Source organism: Chiloscyllium plagiosum, chromosome 19, assembly GCF_004010195.1.
Source record: "Chiloscyllium plagiosum isolate BGI_BamShark_2017 chromosome 19, ASM401019v2, whole genome shotgun sequence".
Classification (NCBI taxonomy): domain Eukaryota; kingdom Metazoa; phylum Chordata; class Chondrichthyes; order Orectolobiformes; family Hemiscylliidae; genus Chiloscyllium; species Chiloscyllium plagiosum.
The window spans coordinates 43409418-43430439 of NC_057728.1; the positions used below are offsets into that span (position 1 = coordinate 43409418).

A 21022-nucleotide genomic window follows, 5' to 3' on the forward strand; every position below is an offset into this window, starting at 1 on the left:
ATCCATCTGCTTTAGGTGGCCATGTGTGCATCCATTTACTGGCATACTTAAAAATGCAACATTTATGCCTTGGTCACCCAAAAGGCAACTAATGTGCCCCAGCCCACATTTTTCACCTGCCAGCCACCAATTTTACTGACAAAAAAAAGATATTTGCAAAGTACACTTTGTCCTATGTCTTTCTAGCCACGCATTTTGCTCCCCTATTTTATGCTGATTAGTGCGTGCAGTTATAAGTAATTCTGACTTAACAATCTTCAAAGTACTATGTCTGAAATCCTGAAACATCTTCTGGAGAATAAATTCTATTCATTCGTCTTGTATACAAAATACTTCATAGCTTCCAATTGCGTTCTTATTCTTTCCAAACTTTTTGCACTTACTTTATTAACATACCTTAATATACCTACCTTTAACAGATAAGCAGTTAAATATACTAAAAAGGATGAATGTTGCCAGCACCTCATATACATAACCATTGAAAATAGAGAGTTCCTTCTGAATTACTGTTCTAGGAAATGTTTGGTAATGTCCAGACTGGGATCTTTGTCTACTGAATTATTTTTTAAAAATCTCTAAAAATATATTTCATACAATTTGGTGATGATAAGAATATTTCAGCAGAGACAAGGAAATAGATTGATCTTTGCTGGTATGTTCTTTCTTCAACTTCGAACATTCCTTTTAAAATTCAATGTTGAAAGTGACATATCATTCATAGAATGACCTCAAATGAACAAATTTACTGAACCTGGCGTAAGAATGCATCTTTATTTGCCAATTCATTTTCAAGTTTGTCATTTATGTCATGTAATGAAGTTGATTCTCTCTGCACATTGAGGTACCGCTTTTCCAAAGTAGTTATCCTTTCTTCCATATCCTCTTTCTGTGCGATTACCTAGAGAAAATCAATGAAGCCAATTTTACTTTGCTTTATTTTTAGACATTCTGGTGCAAGCAAAATGTTGTTATTTCAATGTAGGCTGTGATAACAATAGTGTACAAATCAGAGCAGGAGAAAGTTTTCCTGAAGTGCATTCAGAAGAATTATTTTGATCAGTACGTTTTGGCTCAACAAGGAAGAAGACATTGCTGGATCTGGTTCCAGGGAATGAATCAAGTGGACCAATAGTCAGTAAAAGATCCCTCAGGGAACAGTTTTGATAGTATCATACTGTTTATATTAACTATAGAATAAAAAGGAGCCATCGAAAGCAAAAATATACAGCCAGAGGACAGGTAACTTCAGTTGCTCCGAATGGACTGGTTCTTGGTAAGTTGAAGTGAAAAACTGGCAGATAAAATGATAATGGAACAATGGATTACCTTTACGGATAAGAGAGCTTGTGTGTCGTTAAGCAATATTTCTGCAAGGTGAAAGATAAAGCAATTATAGGCAAAACTCCCTGGATGATAATAGACATAAAGAGTGGGTGGAAGTTAATGCTGGTGGGGCCCACTTAATTGCAGAGGCGGGCCCACTTCAGCCAACAGGAGTTATCAAAGCCTCCCAGTTAAGTCAGATGGTGGAGGAAACTGACGCTGGATTCCTAGCAAGTGGCAGCAGAACGTGTGTATGTTTGTGGTGGAGGATAGGTGCTTGGCAGTGTGATGATAAACCATATCCTCCAAAATGTGCACTACCTCCCATTCTGCCCTCATGTTTGCTTGGGTACCCCTACAGTCCTGGGCCTCTGGCACATGCATTACTGGCAGTTCCCACAGCTCCTCATGACAGTATTGAGTTGCTGGCCTCTGATTGGTCAGCAGCTTTCATGGACAGATAATTTTCTTGAGGATATAATAAACAGGGTGGATAAAGGGAACCGGTCAATACAGTGTATTTGAATGTTCAGTATGGATTCATCTTGGTGTCATATAAAAGATTATTGCTCAACATGCAGCTCATGGAACTGGGGGCAGCTTACTGCCAAATTCTCAACAGCAACTGGGGATGGGCAAACATAAGTGATTACCTCATGAATGAACTGAAAACTGTATTAGCATGAATTGAGGATGAGTTAACAAAAAGAAATTAAAATTAATGGGGTATTTTTCAGGTTGGAAATATGTAATTAGTGGAGTGCTACAGGATCGGTTCAAGGTCCTCAATTATTTATTTACTACCTATATGAATGAATTGGAGGAAAAGCAGAATGTAATGTATCCAGATTTGCTGATTATACAAAAATAATGAGAAGGCATATTGTTATGAAGACATAAGGAATCTGCAATAGAGTATAGATAGACCGAATGAGCGGGCAAAACATTAGGCGATAGACTGCTGATTTTGTGATATATGTTAATGACTTGGAATTAAATGTATAGGCATATAGAACCCTGGGCTTTATAATTTGAGACATGGAGTAGAAAAGCAAAAAAAAAGCAACTGGAATAAAGTGTCTAATTTTGGAATGAAGACTTTAGACGGGGTGCACAAAGGAATGTAACAGAATGGGTCCAGGAGTGAGACGTCAGATACATGACTGGGTTAGAGAACCATGAATGATCTCCTTAGAGGAGGGAAGGTTGAGGATTTCATTGTGTGTTCAATGTCCTGAGTGGACTATGATGTGGAGGTGCCTGTGTTGGACTGGGATGGGCAAAGTTAAAAATCACAAGATAATGTTATGATCCAACAGGTTTATTTGGAAGTGCAAGCTTTTGGAGCACTGTTCCTTTGTCAGCTACCTGATGAAGGAGCGGCGCTCCAAAAGCTTGTACTTCCAAATAAACCTGTTAGACTATAACCTGGTATTGCGTGATCTTTAACTTTGATTGTTCCAGACAAAGTAATAGAGGAGAAATTCTCTTTAGCAGAGAGGTTAAGAAAAAGTGTACAGAGATTTTTGGTGATTAATAAAAGAAACAAAGGTGATATGAGAAAATGTTTAACTTCTTTTCAAGAGAAAATGCTTTCAGTTTCCTACCTCTCTGATATCTCTCTGGTACTTAGTACTCATTTCTTCTGACTTAATCAGGTCTTTTCTGGCTGTTTCTAGATCTTGTTCCACTTCAGCTAACTGACCAGACAATGTTGATAGTCGCTCTTTTACTTGTGTCATCTCATAATTCTGCTTGTCCAGTAATTCTTGTAGTTCCACAACTTCATTCATTTTATTATTAGTGTCAATAGAACCATTAGAAAGAGGCTGAAAAGGAAAAGTAAATTATTTTAGTCATGGAGTTCAAACATTTAATGCAGAAAAAAATTCACAGTAAAATCTAACACAATAACACAATGTTAAGTGAAAGATTATAAAGCTTCTATTATTCAGGGACAAACTGAACATGAAGAATAAGTAAAAATTGAATTGAATTGATGCACCAATCAATAAGCACCCTTATTTTGTGTCTCTTTTGATGAGTGCAAGACCAAAGTTTTGACAATGTCTCTCTCCTTCCAGTGAGAATCAAGTTTTATAATACTCAGTGACTAAAAATAATAGTAACCCAAAGTAAGATGCATCTGGTCATTTTAGGATTAGTTAAAAGAGAATGGGGGAGATTTTCCCTTCACATCAATAGGCCTTGGTATTCTTGGGAACTGCTCCCCATCTGCTGCTAACCCTTCATCATAAAGGTGATGAGAACCTTATTTACATGTGAAATCAGATTTCCATTACACTTCCAACAAATAAGTGCTGACAGAGCACAAGAAACTCCAAATAATTTTCCAGCCTTAATCACTGCAAACAATTGTAGCTTTGGATATATAACCATAATGCCTCTTTGCAATCATAGCATCACTTCAAATCTTTCAACATGAATTAAATCAATAGCAAAATCAGTAGTTTGAATCCTATAAACCATTGTCTATTGTCATGAAACCTATTTGATTCATTAACAGGGAAGGAAAACTTTATCCTTACTTGATCTGGACTACATGCGACTCGAGATTCAAAGTTACACAGTTGATTCTTAACAGACTTCTGAACTGTCCTTGCAAGCCACTCAGCCATAGAAAACAGCAAAGAAATTTCAAACAAGAATGAAACCAGACAGACCACCTGGCAGCAGAAATAACAATTGCAAACTCAGCCCTATCTATCCTGCGATGTCCTCCTTATCAACATCTGGCAGCAAATGAAAAGCAGTATCACAGACGAGTCAAGCAACAGCCTGACATAGTTAAACTCATTGAATTGTACATTACATAAAATGTCTCAGACCATCACTATCACCATCACTTGGGTATGTCCACTTTATGTCAGCTGAGTGGTGGCACAGTTCATACAATCAGGTGTAAGTTGCCCAAAGTCTTTAACATTGACTCAGTCGATGTTTCATGCATAAGTCCTTCATCATTCCTGATAAAGGGCTTATGCTCGATGGGTCAAATCTACTGCTCTTCAGCTGCTGCTTGACCTGCTGTGACTTTCCAGCTCCACACTTTTCAATTCAGATCAAATATGGGCAAGGAAACATCCTGCTGAATACCAGCTATTGCACCTTTGCTTGTATTGATGAATCCCCAATGATGAACAACACTTGGAGGAATTACTGAAGAAGAACGTATTCTTCAGCCCATCATCAAGATCAACTCGGTAGCAGCGTTACTAACAATGCTGGTCATATCCTTTTGTGACTAGACTGGGTCAATGGTACGTGGTGAAGAAACCAACAAGGGGGAAAAACATTCTTGACATCATTCTCTCCAATATGCCTGTCACAGGTGTATATGTCTATAAAGTATCAAGAATAATAACCACTGCACAATCCTTGTGGAGACAAAAAGTTCTAACATCACATTGAGCATAATTTCCATTGTATTGTTTGACTTTATCAAATATATCTAGCAACTCAATACTGGGCATCCATGAGTTTTTGTGATCAATTAGAAGCATGCAGAATTATACTCCAAAACAACCTGCAAACTCATGACTTGGCATATCACTCACTCTGTAACTACCATCAAGCCAGAGGGTTAATCCTGTTTCAATGAAAAGTGCAGGTGAGCTTGTCAGAGGGCATACCAGAAAATGTGGTGTCAATCTAGTGAAGTTACAAAACGGTTTAAGCAGCAAATGATAGACAGGGCTAAGAAGTTCCACAACCAACGGATCAGATCTAAGTTTTGCAGTCCTGCTACATCCAGTCATGAATGGTGGTGTATAAGTAAGCTGCAGAGGAGGTTCCATGAATATTTCTACTCTCAGTATTGGGAGAGCCAGACTAGTGGAAAAGATAATGTTACAAATAATTGCTAGAATCTTTAGCCAGTAGTGCAGTGCGGATGATCCATATCATCCTTCTCTCCTTCAGAAGTTCCAAATATTGCAGAAGTCTTTTTAAGTGAATTCAGTTCACAGATGTAGCATCAAGATACAGCTGATAACACTGGATACTTCAAAGTCAATGTGCTCTGGCAACATTCCAGCAATTGTACTGAAAACTTATGCTCCAGAGCTTGCCACACTACTAGCCAAGCTGTACTACCTCAGTTATGAGGAGAAAGTGAGAACTGCAGATGCTGAAAATCAGAGTCGAAAAGTGTGGTACTGGAAAAGCACAGCAGGTCAGGCAGCATCCGAGGAACAGGAGAATTGCCTTTTCGGGCGTAAGCCCTTCATCATAAATGTGATGAATGTGATTCCTGATGAAGGGCTTATGCCCAAAACATTGATTCTCCTGCTTCTTGGATGCTGCCTGAATGGCTGTGCTTTTCCAGCACACACTTTTCAACTCTGTTTCACCACAGTTGCAATACTGATATTTATCCAATAGCACGGTCAATTGCCCAGGTATATCCTGTACATGAAAAGTGGAACAAATCCATCCTAGACAATTACCATGTCATCAGTTTACTTTCGATCATTACTAATGTGATAGAAGGGGTCATGCTATCAAGCAGCAATGCTTAACAATAACCTGCTTGTTAAGGCTCAGCTTGGGTTCTGGCAAAATCACTCTGATCTCATTACTGCTTTCGTTGAAATGTCAATAAAACAGCTAAACGTCAGAGGGGAGATGAGAGTGACCATTCTTGATACCAAGGCTGCACTTACCAAGTGAGGCATCATACAGTCCTAGCAAATTACATTCAATGAGAATCAGAGGCCATCATCTCCACAGGTTGGAGTCATACCTAGCAAAATGAAAGACGGTTGTGGTTGTTAAGATCAACAATTCCAGCTTCATGACATCTCGAAGGAGTTCCTTAGGATATATCCAACCATCTCAATTATCTTCAGCTGCTTCGCTGATGACCTTCCATCTATCCTAAGGTTAGAAATGGGAACGTTTGCTGTTGATAGCACAATATTCAGCACCATTTGTGATACTGATACAGATACTGAAACAGTATACATCCAAATGCAATAAGTCCTGGATAATGTCAAGAATTGCGCTGACAAGTGACAAACAATATTACACCACAGAAGAGTCAGTCAATGCCCATCTCCACCAAGAGAAAATCTGACCATCATCTCATGAGATTCAATGGCATTACCATTGCTGAGTCCCCCCAACTACATACATCACTGGGTCAGGATTGATCAGAAACTGAACGGGACTAGCCATATAAGTCCTGTAACTATAAAAACAGGTCAAAAGCTAGGAATCCTGCAGTGAGTAATTCACCTCCTGACTCTTGAAAAACTGTTCACCATCTATAAAGTATAAGTAAGGAGTATGATAGAATATGCCTAACTTGCCTGGATGAGTACAACTTCCATAGCAAGAAGCATGACACTATCCAGAACAGAACAGCTAAATTGATTGACATCAATTCCATGTCCTCCACTACCAATACATAATCTACAAATGCACTACAATCAATGAGATGCACTTAACGTATGACTCCTTAGACAGCATCTTCCAAACCTATGATTATTATTATCCAGAAGGACAAACGCAATAGATACATCTGCATTTTATATATCTACTTCACCACATGAGCAATCCCTTTGTCTTTTGCATCGGGGCTCTACAACTTCTTTTACCCACACTACTATACTGGCTCTGTCAATGGTACATATTATACCATTTTCTAACCCCTTTGCATTCTGAAGAGTCATATTGGACTTGAAATACTAACCCATTTGCCTGTCCACAAATGCTGCCAGATCTGTTGAGGTTCACCAGCATTTTTTGTGTCTGTTGCAGCAGATACATGGGCACACAAATACATGCAAGTTTCCCCTCAAGCCACTCACCAGCGTGACTCGGAAATATATTGCTCAGTATTGTGGGTCAAAATTCTGGAACTCCTTCCCTAATAGCATTGTGGTGTATCTAAATCAAATGGACTGCAGCAGCTCAAGTAGGTAGATTTGCATGGGCAGCTAGAGATGGACAATGAATGCTGGCCCTGAAACTGAAGGTTACATCCCATGAATAAATAACTAAAGGTCCAAAATGTTCCTATCATAACAATTGCCAGATGTAAGTTTGCTCGCTGAGCTGGAAGGTTTATTCTTAGATGCTTCATCACCATACTAGATAACATCATCAGTGAACCTCCGGTGAAGCACTCGTGTTAGTGACCCCCTTTCTATTTGTGTGTTTAGATTTTCTTGGGTTGGTGATGTTATTTTCTGTGGTGATGTCATTTCCTGTTTTTTCTCAGAGGGTGGTAAATGGGGTCCAAGTCAATCGGTTTATTGATAGAGTTCCGGTTGGAATGCCAGGCTTCTAGGAATTCTCGTACATATCTCTGTTTGGATTGACCGAGGATGAATGTGTTGTCCCTGTCAAACTGGTGTTCTTCCTCAAGTGTATGTAAGGATACTAGTGAGAGTGGGTCATGACTTTTTGTGGCAAGCTGACGTTCATGTATACTGCTGGCTAGTTTTCTGCCTGTTTGTTCAATGTAGTATTTGTTACAGTTCTTGCAAGATAGTTTGTAAATGATATTAGTTTTGCCTGTTGTCTGTGCAGGGTTTTTCAAATTCATTCGCTGCTGTTTTAGTGGTGGGTTTGTGGGCTACCATGATGCCAAGAAATCTGAGTAGTCTGGCAGTCATTTCTGAGATGTCTTTGATGTAGGGGAGAGTGGCTGGGGTTTCTGGGCGTGTACTGTCCACTTGTTTGGGTTTGTTGCTGAGACATCGGTAGACTGTGTTCATTGGGTACCCATTCTTTCTGAATACGCTATATCAGTGATTTTCCTCTGCTCTTTGTAGTTCCTCTGTGCTGAAGTGTGTGATGGTTCATTGAAATAATGTTCTAATGCGGCCTAGTTTGTGAGTATTGGGATGATTGCTTCTGTAGTTCAGTATTTGGTCCGTATGTGTTGTTTTCCTGTAGACGCTGGTTTGAAGTTCTCCATTGGCTATTCACTCTACTGTGACATCTAGGAATGGCAGTTTGTTGTTGTTTTCCTCTTCTTTAGTGAGTTTTATGCCAGTAAGGGTATCATTATTGGTCTTGATAGTTTCCTCTAATTTGTTTCGGTTAGTGATGACAAAAGTGTCATCCACGTAGTGGACCCAGAGTTTGGGTTGGATGGTTGGCAGAGCTGTTTGTTCAAGTCTCTGCATTACTGCCTATTCTAAGAACCCTGATATCGGGGATCCCATGGGTGTTCCGTTATTTTGTAGGTTTTGTTGTTGAAAGTGAAGTGGGTAGTAAGGCATAGGTCTATTAGCTTGACGATATTGTCCGTGCTGATAAAGTTAGTGGTGTTTAGTGTCTTTGGTTCTTCTAATAGTGTAGTCAGTATTTCCTTGGCCATGTTAATGTTGTTGGATGTGAATAGGGCTGTTACATCAAAGGAGACCATTATGTCATCCTCTTCTGTTTTGGTGTCTTTCGTCTTCAGGAATTCTTCGCTGGAATGGATGGCGTGGCTTGAGTCTATTACTAAGTGTTTTAGTCTTTGGTGTAGCTTGTTGGCCAATCTGTACATTGGCGTTCCAGGTAGTGAGACTATGGGTCTGAGGGGAACTCTTGGTTTGTAAATTTTGGGAAATCTGTAAAAGCGCGATGTGTTGGATCCGTGTGGTTTCATTTTTCGGAAGTCGGGCTAATTTAATTCTCCAGATTTCTGAAGTTTTTTGAGTAGGGCTGTGATTCGGTTCTCTAGTTGTGGGGCCAGGTCTATCACCACTTGTTGGTAAGTGTTAGCATCTGCAAGCAGTGGATTCACTTTCTTAATGTAGTCTGTTCAATCTAGATGACTGTCGAGCGTCTTTGTCTGCAGGTAGGAGAACAATGTTTTTATCTTTCTTCAGTCCTTCTAGCGCTTGCCTTTCTTGTGTATCGAGTGTGTTTCCTTCCTTTTTCCTGCTAATGTTGGTGCGACTGTGTCAAATTGTTTGCTGGATTTCTTCTGTGAGTCCATTGTCTTTCAATGCTGTTTCTAATGCCGCTAAGAAATATTTTTTGTCCGCATCCTGGAGGTTGTAATTTAATCCTCTTACTAAGACAGCTTTTTCAGTGTCTGTTAAGGGTCAGTCAGGTAAGTTGTCTGTGTTGTTATTTTGTGTGAGTTTGTCTAGTTTTTTTCTGCAGGTCTAATTTTTTTTCATTTTCTGTGTTTGTCGCTGTCTAATATCAATGGCTTGTTGTACTGTGTCTGTCCATTCATGGTTGCATTCATGAGTAAAGTCTTTGGCATGAAATTTTCTGGTTGCATTTACGGAGTCTGTTGTGGATATCATTAATCATTTCTCTAAGCATTCTGCGCCGTTTTGCTCTGCTATTCTTTTGGCTAGTCGGGTATTAAGGGGAGGTTTGTATTTAAGACATTTGGGTAGAACTGTTTCCTAAAACATTCTTACAGGAAGTACAGCTGTTCACGGTGCTCTGTCGGGTTGGGTTGGTTTCCCATTTTCAGGTCGGTTTTAGCATATTGCGCCTATAGGTGTTAGTGAGTATTGAGAAGATTTGTAGTGGTGTCCTTCCTCATCTGTATGTGAGGATACTAGTGAGAGTGGGTCTTGTCTTTTTGTGGCTAGTTGGTGTTCATGACCAGACAAGCAGACAAAATGTGCCCAGAAACCCTAGCCACTCTCCCCTACATCAAAAACATCTTGGAAATGACTGCCAAACTACTTGGCATCATGGTAGCCCACAAACCCACCAGCTAATGAACTTGAAAGACCTTATACAGACAACAAGCAAAACTAATGTCATTTGCAAAATACCTTGCAAGAACTGTTACAATCACTACATTTGACAAACAGGCAGAAAACTTGCCAGCAGTATAAATGAACATCAACTTCTCTCGCATTCTCTCGCTTTCTCCCCATAACCCTTCACCCCTTGATACTCAACTCAAGAACCTATCTATCTCAGCCTTATATATACTCAATGACCTGTCACCCATAGCCGTCTGTGGCAATGAATTCCATATATTCACCATTCCCTGGCTGAAGAAGTTTCTCCTTATCTGGGCATAGAAGTTCTCCTTTACCTTGTCTTTAGCGTCCAGAGTTGGAGCATAGGCACTGATGATGGTGGAATGTTGGTTCTTGATGAGCTGGATTTGCAGAGTCATGAAACATTCATTGATTCCCAGTGTTTGCTCTATCAGCTTCTGGAGTAGGCTATTTAGGATGGCAAAACCTATTTCATGAATCTCCAACTGTTCAGGATCAAGTCCTTTCCAGAGAAAGGTGTATTCACCTTGGTCTTTCTTTAGTTGCCCTTCTCCAGCTCTGTGGGTCTCACTCAGAGCAAGCCTGTTGTTTTCTTGATTTGATCATATATCCCTCTAGCATTCCTGGATTCAGAATCAGACTGTATTGTGTTGCAGAGTTTCAACAGATTGATTCAAAATTAAATGTTAAGTGATTAAATATTGTTATTCCAGATTGTAATTCAAGATACTGAATGGAATCTTGCACCTTAGGTTGGGTGAGGACCATCTCCACCCTGATTAAGTCTGTGTATGATTGGTTTGCCCATTTTGATGTTGGTGTTCTTAAATGGGAAATTAATGCTAATTAAGTCCCCCATCTGCTGCCTTTGGTACTTGTCCAGTAGTGGGCAGAAAGGATGAAAGATAAATCTATGCAAGGCTGTCTTCAGACTTCCAGGGAGAGAGTCCTCACTCAAAAACACTCAATGCCTGATCAGGAGACTACTAAAGCCTCTCCCTGTCCCATGCTACCAAGTCTCTCCCTTGCAACCTCTTTCCTTCAATTACTAACCTGTTGACTGTAGTCAGTTTGGAACCTAGGCCTCCTTTGAGTGTTATCACCAGTGACAATCACTGCCTTTCAGGTCGTTCGGCTCGTCAATAGAGCTTGAACATCTGACAGGTCAGCAGTTTTCTGCAGGGCCCGTAGAAGGCATTGGGACTTCCCTGTACGTTCTTTTGCCAGTCTTTTATTCATTATCGTTCTTCACTTCTCTTACTTGCTTTTTTTAATAAATATTTTATTGAAAAGAAAAATATTTTTGAGTTTTTTTACAAAATTACAAAATTAATACAAAATAGTGTAACCACTTTACAGTATAATAACAGCACCAATATAAAATTAAGAAAACTAACAACTAATATACACTGCAAACTACCAAAACACAAAATAAGATATAAGAAAGAAGACTCTATATATAAAAAAAGACTATAGTATCGTATATTACTAACAACAAAAGAAAGAAAAAGGTAAATAAATAAATACACATTCAAAATAAAATTGTATCAAGTCATAACAAAACCCGTATTAATATGCGATTCTTCGTCCCAGGGGCCCCGAATCGACAAACATCATCCTCATGGCTAAACAAAGGCCCTAAACAGCATGACCAGTACATCTACATTGGTGTAGTTCAAATAGGGCTGCCATGTTCTATAAAATAATTCCATTTTTTGGTACACCATATTTGTAAGGAAGTCCAGGGGAATATATTCCATAACTATCCTATGCCAATTCAAAGGTCCTGGGGGACTTTCCGATATCCAACTTATTAAAATATTTTTCCTCACACTAAAGGAAAGAATAGTAAATAGTTTCTTCCCTTTTGCACCTAGAGAAGGAAAATTTGGAAAGTCCAAAAGAAGAGACACAGGATCCACCTCAATCTCCGTTCCCAAAATCTTTGCCAAGGCATTCGCTACACTATCCCAATATCTATGAATCTTACGGCATGTCCATAAGCAATGAGTGAGAGTACCAACTTCTATTTTACATTTAGGGCACATTGGGGATGCTCCTGTCTTGAACTTTGCAAGTCTCTCTGGTGCCATATGAGCCCTTTGAAGTATCTTCAATTGAATAGCCTAAGTTCTATTACAGACAGAGATCTTCTTGGCATTTTCCCAGATGTCCTCCCACATCTCTAAGGAGATTTCCATCCCTAATTATTGAGTCCAGGTTTTATATAACCATTCCATGTCCTTCAATACCTTATTACCTCGTGAGTGGTAGAGAGTACTGACTGAGGGTACACCCATCGGCTGAAGCACTCTCCTTTCCATATCTGATTTGTAAGGATTAGTCATCAATGTGGTCTTTTTTTGGTATGAAGTCTCATACTTGAAAATATCACAAAAGGTCCTTGCTAGTCTGAACTTCTGACGCAACTGTTCGAAGGACATCATGAACAGATCTCCCAAACAGGAGATGCCTCTGGACTCCCAAGTTTTAAATCCAGCATCAGTCAAACCTGGCTGAAATCCCAATGTTCTCACTATAGGAGTAAAAGGGGAGGTTTTTGTAAATTACCCTCATCCTGTCGCATCATCCTTCAAGCTTTGATTGTGTTTAGTACAATTGGGTTTTTACAATGATCCATAAATAATAGATTGATGAGGGGACATTTTGCTTGGGAAGTCTCAAGATCCAACCAAATTGATTGTGGGTCACAAGAGACCCAATCGGCCACAAATGATAACAGAGAACTCAGTTGGTACTTCCTGAAATCCGGAAAATCTAGACCGTCCCTTATTTGTGGGAGCTGCAACTTATCTAATTTAATAAGGGGCCATCTATGATTCCAAGTAAAGGAGCCAAGCCAAACATAAAGCTTACGCAGCGCCTGTCTCGGCAACATTAAAGGAAGCATTCTCATGTGGTATAATAGGCGAGTTAGAATATTCATCTTGACCAAAGCTATTTTTCCTAGCCAAGATATCGGGAGATCTTCCCAACGTTGGAGGTCCTGCCTTCTTTTCTCTAATAAATGCGTATAATTGGCTTTGTATTGCTGACCAAATACCAGGGTATTAAAAATGCCTAAATAGAGAAAACCTCCCAGTGACCACCGAAAGGGGAAGCGGGATCCATCCGCAAAATTGGATATGCTGGTAAGACCTCCTAGTGGCATTGCCTCTGATTTCATAAAGTTAATTTTGTAACCTGAGAACATACCAAATAGGTTAACCACTTGAATTAAGTGGGGCACAGATGTCGATGGATCATTTAAGAAAAGAAGGACATTGTATGCATAAAGAGTGATTTTTATGCTTACCCAATCCTACCTCCAAGGCCGTTATATTAGGGTCAGTTCGGATAGCTTCTACCAGCGGTTCAATCACTAGTGTAAATAGTAGTGGTGAGAGAGGGCATCCTTGACGACAACACTAAAGCTATCCGATCTTATGCCATTGGTAATCACTGCTGCTTTGGGGTCATTATATAATACTGCAACCCACTTGGTAAAGACCTTTCCAATGCCAAACCATTCCATAGTATAAAAAAGATATGGCCATTCCACCCGATCGAATGCCTTTTCTTCATCTAGGGAGACAACTAATCCTGGTATCACTACCTGTTGGCAGACTTTTACCATGTTTAGCACTCTTCTGATATTATTCGTAGATCTGCGACCCTTAATAAACCCCATGTGGTTCTCTTTTATAAAAATGGTAAAACCCTCTCCAGTCTTAATGTCAACATTTCTGACAGTGTTTTAAAGGCCACATTCAATAAGGATATAGGTCTGTGCAAAGTAAAGTCATCTGGAGCTTTTCCTTTCTTAAGAATGAGAGAGAAATTTGCTTCTCTCAGGGAGGGCAGGAAACTACCCTGACTGTATGAATAATTATACATACCTATAAGTGGTCTGGCCAATTTGTCTATAAACTCTTGATAGAACTCAGCCTGAAATCTGTCTGGTCTGGGCACTTTACCACTCTGGAGCTGCCTCACTGCCTCCTGCACTCCCTGGGTTGTCAGGGGGGCAATCAAAAGCGATACGTACTCTGAGGTTAAGCCCAAGAGGACCAGATTTTTAAAAAAGACTCCACCTTCCTTGCTCTATCCTCACAGCCCTCTGACTTATACAACTCATAGTAGAACATTTTAAAAGCTGCATTGATCTTTTTAGGATCACAAGTCAGGGTACCAGCACCTTCTCTAATAGACATAATGGATTGGGGAGCCTTTTTCTTTCTGGCAAGGTATGCTAAATATCAAGGCGCTCAATCTCTGCTTCGCAAATAGTATCTCCCTCTTTGCTGTTTGAGTACGTGTGGTATTCAAAGTAGCCCTGAGGGCTGCAATCCGCTGTAATTTAGTAATGAACGGCCTATTAACATACGCTGTCTCAGCTGCCTTCAGGCGGGCCTCAAACAGACGCTGTTGTTCTCCCTTTTGTCTTTTCGGGGTTGCAGAATATGAGATAACCAAGCCCCGCGCATATGCCTTAGCAGTCTCCCCGTCTCCCACATCACCGATGGGTTACTGGCCGTACCTAAATTGATACCCCAGAAACTTTTAAATTCCTGCAAGAAATAGTCTATGAACTTCTATCCTTCGATAGGAAAAGGTCCATACGCCCAATGCCAGGAACCCATCTTGTCATCACTAATCTTGACCTCCATAAACACCTCTGCGTGGTTGGAAATAGTTACATTTCCTATTTTACAAGAAAATGTTGAATTCAGAAAGGTTGAGGGAGTAAAAAAGAAATATCGATTCTGGTATGGCACTTGTGTGTTTTTGAATAAAAAGTAAAATCTCTACCCTCAGGATGAAGACACCTCCATACATCCACCAGTCCCAACTTCCTATTCAGATCAGCTAACTGCCTAGATCTCAGAGATATAGCCTCAGAACTCCTAGGTATCCTATCCACCTCGGGGTTGACAATATAATTAAAATCTTCCCCTATAATTATGTGAAACACCCAGAGAGCCATCAACTTGGAGAGCGCATCTGTTACAAATTTAAAAGGATGTGCTGGGGGGCAATATACATTCAAAATCCCTTACTCCTCCCGTTATATTAGGGCTTTAAGTAACATATTTCATCCAGACTTATCTTTCATCTGACTTAGCATTTGGAAGGGAGGATTCTTCTGGATAAGAATGACCACTCCCCTACTTTTTGAACTAAAAGATGAAAAGAATACCTGACCGAATCCTCCCTGCTGCAGCGTCGAATGCTCCCTATCAAGCAGATGTGTCTCCTGTAAAAGGGCTACATCAACTCTCTTTTTTTAAGACTTGATAATATTTTTTTCCTTTTAATTGGCGAGTGGCTCCCGTTGACATTCCAGGTGCACCATTTAAACGAATGACTAGCCATGATCATTCAAGAAAGTCTGAGACACCCCAGGAGGAAGAACCTCACTCAAAAAGCATTGAGTAGAAACCATAGACAATTCACATAAGGGTAAAAATACAACCTTTAAAATACCTAAATCAAGACAACTAAAAACTACTCCTAAAAAGAAATATAAGACATAATTAAAAGGAGACTTTCCCCCTTGTCCACAGGGGGCACTTGTACCTTGCAGTAATCCCAACATAGCACCTTCCAGCTAGAGCCATGCCTCGGCCCAGACATTACAAAGTAAGGTAAACAAATGCCAATGTCTTATAATACAAAAATTAGAAGTGAGCAACCAATCCACCCCCTCCTAGGCATTCTTAACAAATCAACAACATAAAATTACAATCCCAGCAAATATTAAGGAAAACAAAACTCAGAAACATCCCCCAACAATCAGATAAACCAAGCGAGTTATAGATAAGAGTTGAAAGAAAGAACCGCCCCAGCAAAGGATGGAAAAGAGAAAGGGGGAGGGAGGAGGCAAAAAAGGGGGGTAAAATAAAGTGATTGTCCATATAGTTCAAGTCCATCAGTCTATTTAAGAGCATCCAAAAATTCTTTTACTTTTTCCGGCAATCCAAAATTATGCACAGACCCTCCATGACTGAAGCAGTGTTGCCGGGCATCGCATGGAGTACTGAATATTTAAATCCCTCAGACGCTTCTTTACCTCATGAAATGCCTTCCTCTTGCGAACCACAATCAGAGAAATTTCCTGAATCATCATTATTTTGGACCCCATGGCTTGGGGATCCTTCCCCAAAACTCTGAAGGCCTCCCGCAACATTTGTTTTTCCCTGTAGTGCTGGAGTTGCGCTAGGACCGGGTGGGGGCGCTGGCCCGATCCGGGCCTGTGCACAGCAACCCGATGGGCCCACTCATCCCGCACCCAGCCTAACTCAGACTCCAGCTTCAGCAGTTGTGGGAGCCATTGCTCCAAAACGTCAATAAACTGGCCTTCCTCGTCCTGTTCGGGAAGGTACAGCAACCGAATATTTTTCTGACGACCTTGATTTTCCAGAGTCTGGACCTGACCCACGGAAGATTCAGCAGTGGTGTCAGAGGCCGCGGCCCGTTGCTCCACCCTTCCATCTGTTGCCTGAGTTTCTTGATCTCTCGGTCATGCTTCTGCAGGATGACCGAGATCGACTCCCACCTGGACCAGATCTCTTCGATCGACACGTCGATCTTGTCTTGGAGCTTGACAAACTCTGGGATCAGGCTTGCATCTGCAGGTAAGTCCCCCGGGCCAGCCATGGACGCATCTGTTGCTGCAGCAGGAGAGGGGCCCCTGCCTGTTGCGAATTCCGTGATCTTTTACCTTTAGTTGTTTTAAAATGTATCAGACTGCTAAAGTTTGATGCAGAATGACTGTAGCTGCTGAGAAAAAAAATATTTTTAGGAGTTTAAAAGGTGAGGGGAGGGTAGGTACCTCACTTTGCCTGGGTTCTGGGCAGAGTTCAACAGTCTCAGACCTACTGGGTTGCCACCATCTTGAATCCCCCCTTACTTGCTTTTTCACCTCCCTGCTGAATTTTTGATATTCAATTTGGTTCTCAATTGTATTATCTATTTGAAACCTGTCAACAGCATACATTTTCCTCTTTAATTTTAATTTCCATTTCTTTGTCATCCATGAAGACCTGAATATAGTTGATCTGCCTTTTATCAAGTCAAAAAGCACAAAAATGAAGCCTTCGGTCTAACTCATCCACACTGACTATTCTTAAGGGAATAAACCTTGACTTCCCATTCCATCTGCTCTCTGAACGTAGCCATTCTTCAATAACTTTCTCCATGCCAACCTTTGGTATCCAGTCCAGCTCTGTTCTTTCCCCTTTCAAGTTGGCTGTTTGCCAGTTAGTTATTCTTATTAAGAATTGACCAATGTCATTTTTCAATGTCATCCTGATCCTTATGGTACAATGATCATTCTCCGTTAACGTTTCCTCACTGTCACTTGATCTGCTTGGCCCACCTTATTCCCAAGAACGCGGACTATTAGAGCATCCTTTCCAGTTGGACTGGACACATATGTTGTAGGAAAGTCTCCTATCACAATCCAGGAATCTTTGTCCCTCAAATTAAAGCAATATATTGTGGATACTGGAATTCTGAAATAAAAGCATGAAGCAGTGGAGAAACTCAGCAAAACTGCCAGCATTTGTGGAGAGAGACTCTACTTCTAAAGAGTTATATTGAGCTCAAAACATTATGATTTATTCCTTACTGATCCTGACAGTACTATCCCAATCAGTAAATGCAGACGAGGGTTGCACCTCTCTGTAATTTCTTGGCAGATTCGTTCTCCCATAACCTTCCCATTAGTTGGTACTTTATAGATTCCACTAAGCAATGTAATTGCACTTTCCTTATTTCTTGTTTCTGTCCTTGAAAATCTGAAACATTCTCTTTCTCTGGTTTCAATGCTCTCCTTACCTAAAAAAGCAACACCTCCTTTGTTTCCTGTTCTTATTTTTTTATGAACTCTTTGTAACCAGAAATATTTAACACTCAGACCTACTCTTTCTTCAGTCAGGTCTCTGTCTTTGCCAATCTATCACAGTCACTTCCTATCTTCGCCCATCTATTGCCATCCCAACTACCTTTCCCCCCAGCCCCCACCCCTCCCCATTTATTTTTCAACCCTCTTCCCTCTCTCCAGTACTGATGAAAGGTCAAGCCTGAAATGTCAACTCTTGCTCCTCAGATGCTGCCTTACCTATTGTGCTTTTTCCAATGTGACATCTTATCGGCCCGTGACATTATAATCCCACAACACCAATCTGGCTAGGTCAGCTACTCTTCCTCAACCTGAGTACAGCGTTGTTCCCTTTATATTGATACTTGGGTGTAAATGCAAATGGTTGTCCTTGCACAAAAATTGGGTTGCTCCAAGTCCTCTTTCACTGGTATCAGACTGCAGGGCAACTTCAACATTTATGTCATACTATATGAGTTCTGGCATTGTATCACTTGTTGCTTGATTTAAATGATCACTGCTCCATTCCTCAATATTGCATGACATTCTTGGCAGTGAATTGCCATAATGGTTCACAGTCTGAGAAGAAATTGCATAAGAATTTTGCTAAATCATTGATAAATCTAACAAATCATTACACTGTTTTTACATTTCATTGTCACCCTTTCACTGCTGCAGCTGTCTCCTATTTGGGATCTGGGCAAATAACTTTTGCTGTCAGCACACGATCTATGTAGTTGACTTTGGATGTCTTGAACTGCAATATTTACTTGTTCACTTCAGGTTCTTCTGGTGAGTTCTGCCTTGCAATCATTTTTCTGTGGTCACCAATGGCTTCTTCACTGTGTCTCTGCATTCACAAACTGCAGGTTATTCACTGTTGTGATCTTCCCGAAGTAAAAGCCAACTATATTATACTATCTGAGTTGACACTCCTCTGGAGCTGTGAAAATGCAAAATATCTTTATCTTTTGAATGGTGCCAAGAAAGTAGGTAGAATGCTTTTGTTTTCATCTGGTTTCACTTGCCAGTAACCATCATTCCCATCTACAGTAGTGAGGATATTGCCTTTGCAGATTATAGCAAAATTCCTTTAATGCTTAGTATGGGATAGTGGGATCTTTTCAAAATTTTATTTAGATCGTTTGGGTTGGTGCATGTTCTCAGCTTTCCAGGTTTCACTTCCGCTATGAAGCTATGCCATTCTGCAGGATTTGACAGTTTATTGATTGTTTCCTTCTTCTCCAGCTATTAGGTTTTGCCTGTACAGGCTGGACTTAAGGACAGCTAGAACTTGATGTTCATTGCTGAATACCACACTTTTGCTAAGCTGTCAAATTATGCTATTACCAGACAAGTCAGATCCTAGACTGAAATCTAGCTTGGGGTAGACCATATTTTGCTTTGATTTGCTTTTAACAAATCGGTCTCTCAATGAGACAGGAGCACACAATATTGCAGATTTTGTTTTAACAGTAAAACAGCTGTTTATTAAGCAAAAGAAATTGAGATAAAATAGAATAAAACATCAATTTACTTATAAGACAATTTCATAGCGTTTTAAACACGGAGTTAAAATAAAAGGTAAAGTTGCCATAGTCTTACCTGACCAGGCTGCTCTCTCATTAGAAACGACTGATGGTAGCTTAACCAGAGAGTCACCACACCTCAAGCGAGAGGAGAGGTTGCAGAAGGACAGTTCTTCACGGTGACCTCAGCCAGTGTGGGATTGGAACACACACTGTTGGCATTATCTGCATTGCAAACTTGCCAACTGAACTAACTGACTCCCTGCAGAAGTATTCAGTGAATGGGGGCTGCATAACTTTTCCATGCCCTCAGATGGGCGGCACGGTGGCTCAGTGGTTAGCACTGCTGCCTCACAGCGCCAGAGACCCGGGTTCAATTCCCGCCTCAGGCGACTGACTGTGTGGAGTTTGCACATTCTCCCCGTGTCTGCGTGGGTTTTCTCCAGGTGCTCCGGTTTCCTCCCACAGTCCAAAGATGTGCAGGTCAGGTGAATTGGCCATGCTAAGGGATATGGGTGGGTTGCGCTTCAGCGGGGCGGTGTGGACTTGTTGGGCCGAAGGGCCTGTTTCCACACTGTAAGTAATCTAATCTAATCTAAAGACTGCTCAACAAATTATTTGTGCTTATCAGCGGCCTCTCTTAGAAGTCCATTGGGTCCTGACATCTTACATGAGAGGGCCAATGAAACTGCTACCATTGCCTCTGATAGTCTATCTCACTCTCTTCTGCAACCTAGTGAGTCCTATCCTGCCTTCACGCACATTTAGTCGGGGACTATATAATGATTTTCAGCCTCTGCTACTTGTACTGTAACTAACAGCCATTCCTTCCACTGGTGCTAGTGATATGAGGAACATCAACCTCTGATCTGCCAACTGCTCTTGGCACTTGATGATTCTGCATGATTCAATAACTGTCACATAAATTACTGAAAATTACTTGATTCCATTGACCTCCTCCCATGGTACTGATAGATATTCCCTGCCAGTTCCCTGACCATTGACTCAATACCGACTAACGTTTCAAGTTGACAAGTATCTATTTCCATGACAAATTTTGGATTGCCAGTAAATTTAAAGTAGTTCAAAAGGGAGAAATTAAAAAAAAGGAGAGGGATTTACAGCAGGTAGCCGAATTCACAAGTGTTTGTGAAGGTGTTTCAAGAAGCCATGTATTTTCATGAGGTTCCTGGCTTTTTCCATGATTCAGGATCCAATCAATGGCAGTCACACTATGTAAGGGTTCAAAACACTATGTAAGGAACCAAAATCAAACAACTAAGACTCCAGTTGCCTCAATGTTCTTGTCGTGTGTGAAAACACCTGTTAAGCATTCAGATTATCATCCAAAATAGATAAAATTACCATACTTTCTCCATATTGGGAGAGATAGGTGCGTGCAACAGGGTAGGTTTTACAATTGGGGGAAGGGTAATTACAATGCTGTAAGACAGGATCTGAGGAGCATAAGTTGGGAGCATAGGCTGTCAGGGAAGGATGTCATGGAAATGTGGAACTTTTTCAAGGAACAGATACGACGTGTCCTTGATGTGTATGTGCCT

The 21022-nt window shown here is 40.6% G+C and overlaps 1 protein-coding gene across 9 annotated transcripts in view; it reads right to left on the minus strand.

Moving 5' to 3' along the window:
* Positions 1 to 21022, minus strand: part of ppfia2 (PTPRF interacting protein alpha 2) — a 540387-nt gene that overhangs the window by 199761 nt on the left and 319604 nt on the right. For all 9 annotated transcript variants that reach the window (XR_006314523.1, XR_006314525.1, XR_006314524.1 and 6 more), the window contains 2 exons: positions 2931 to 3152; positions 752 to 898 (listed from right to left, as the gene is read on the minus strand). Coding sequence is in view for 6 of the 9 variants with exons in the window: in XM_043709678.1 (XP_043565613.1) it covers positions 752 to 898; positions 2931 to 3152 (369 nt within the window). In the remaining 3 variants the exon portion in view is untranslated. The remainder of the gene's footprint in view (positions 1 to 751; positions 899 to 2930; positions 3153 to 21022) is intronic.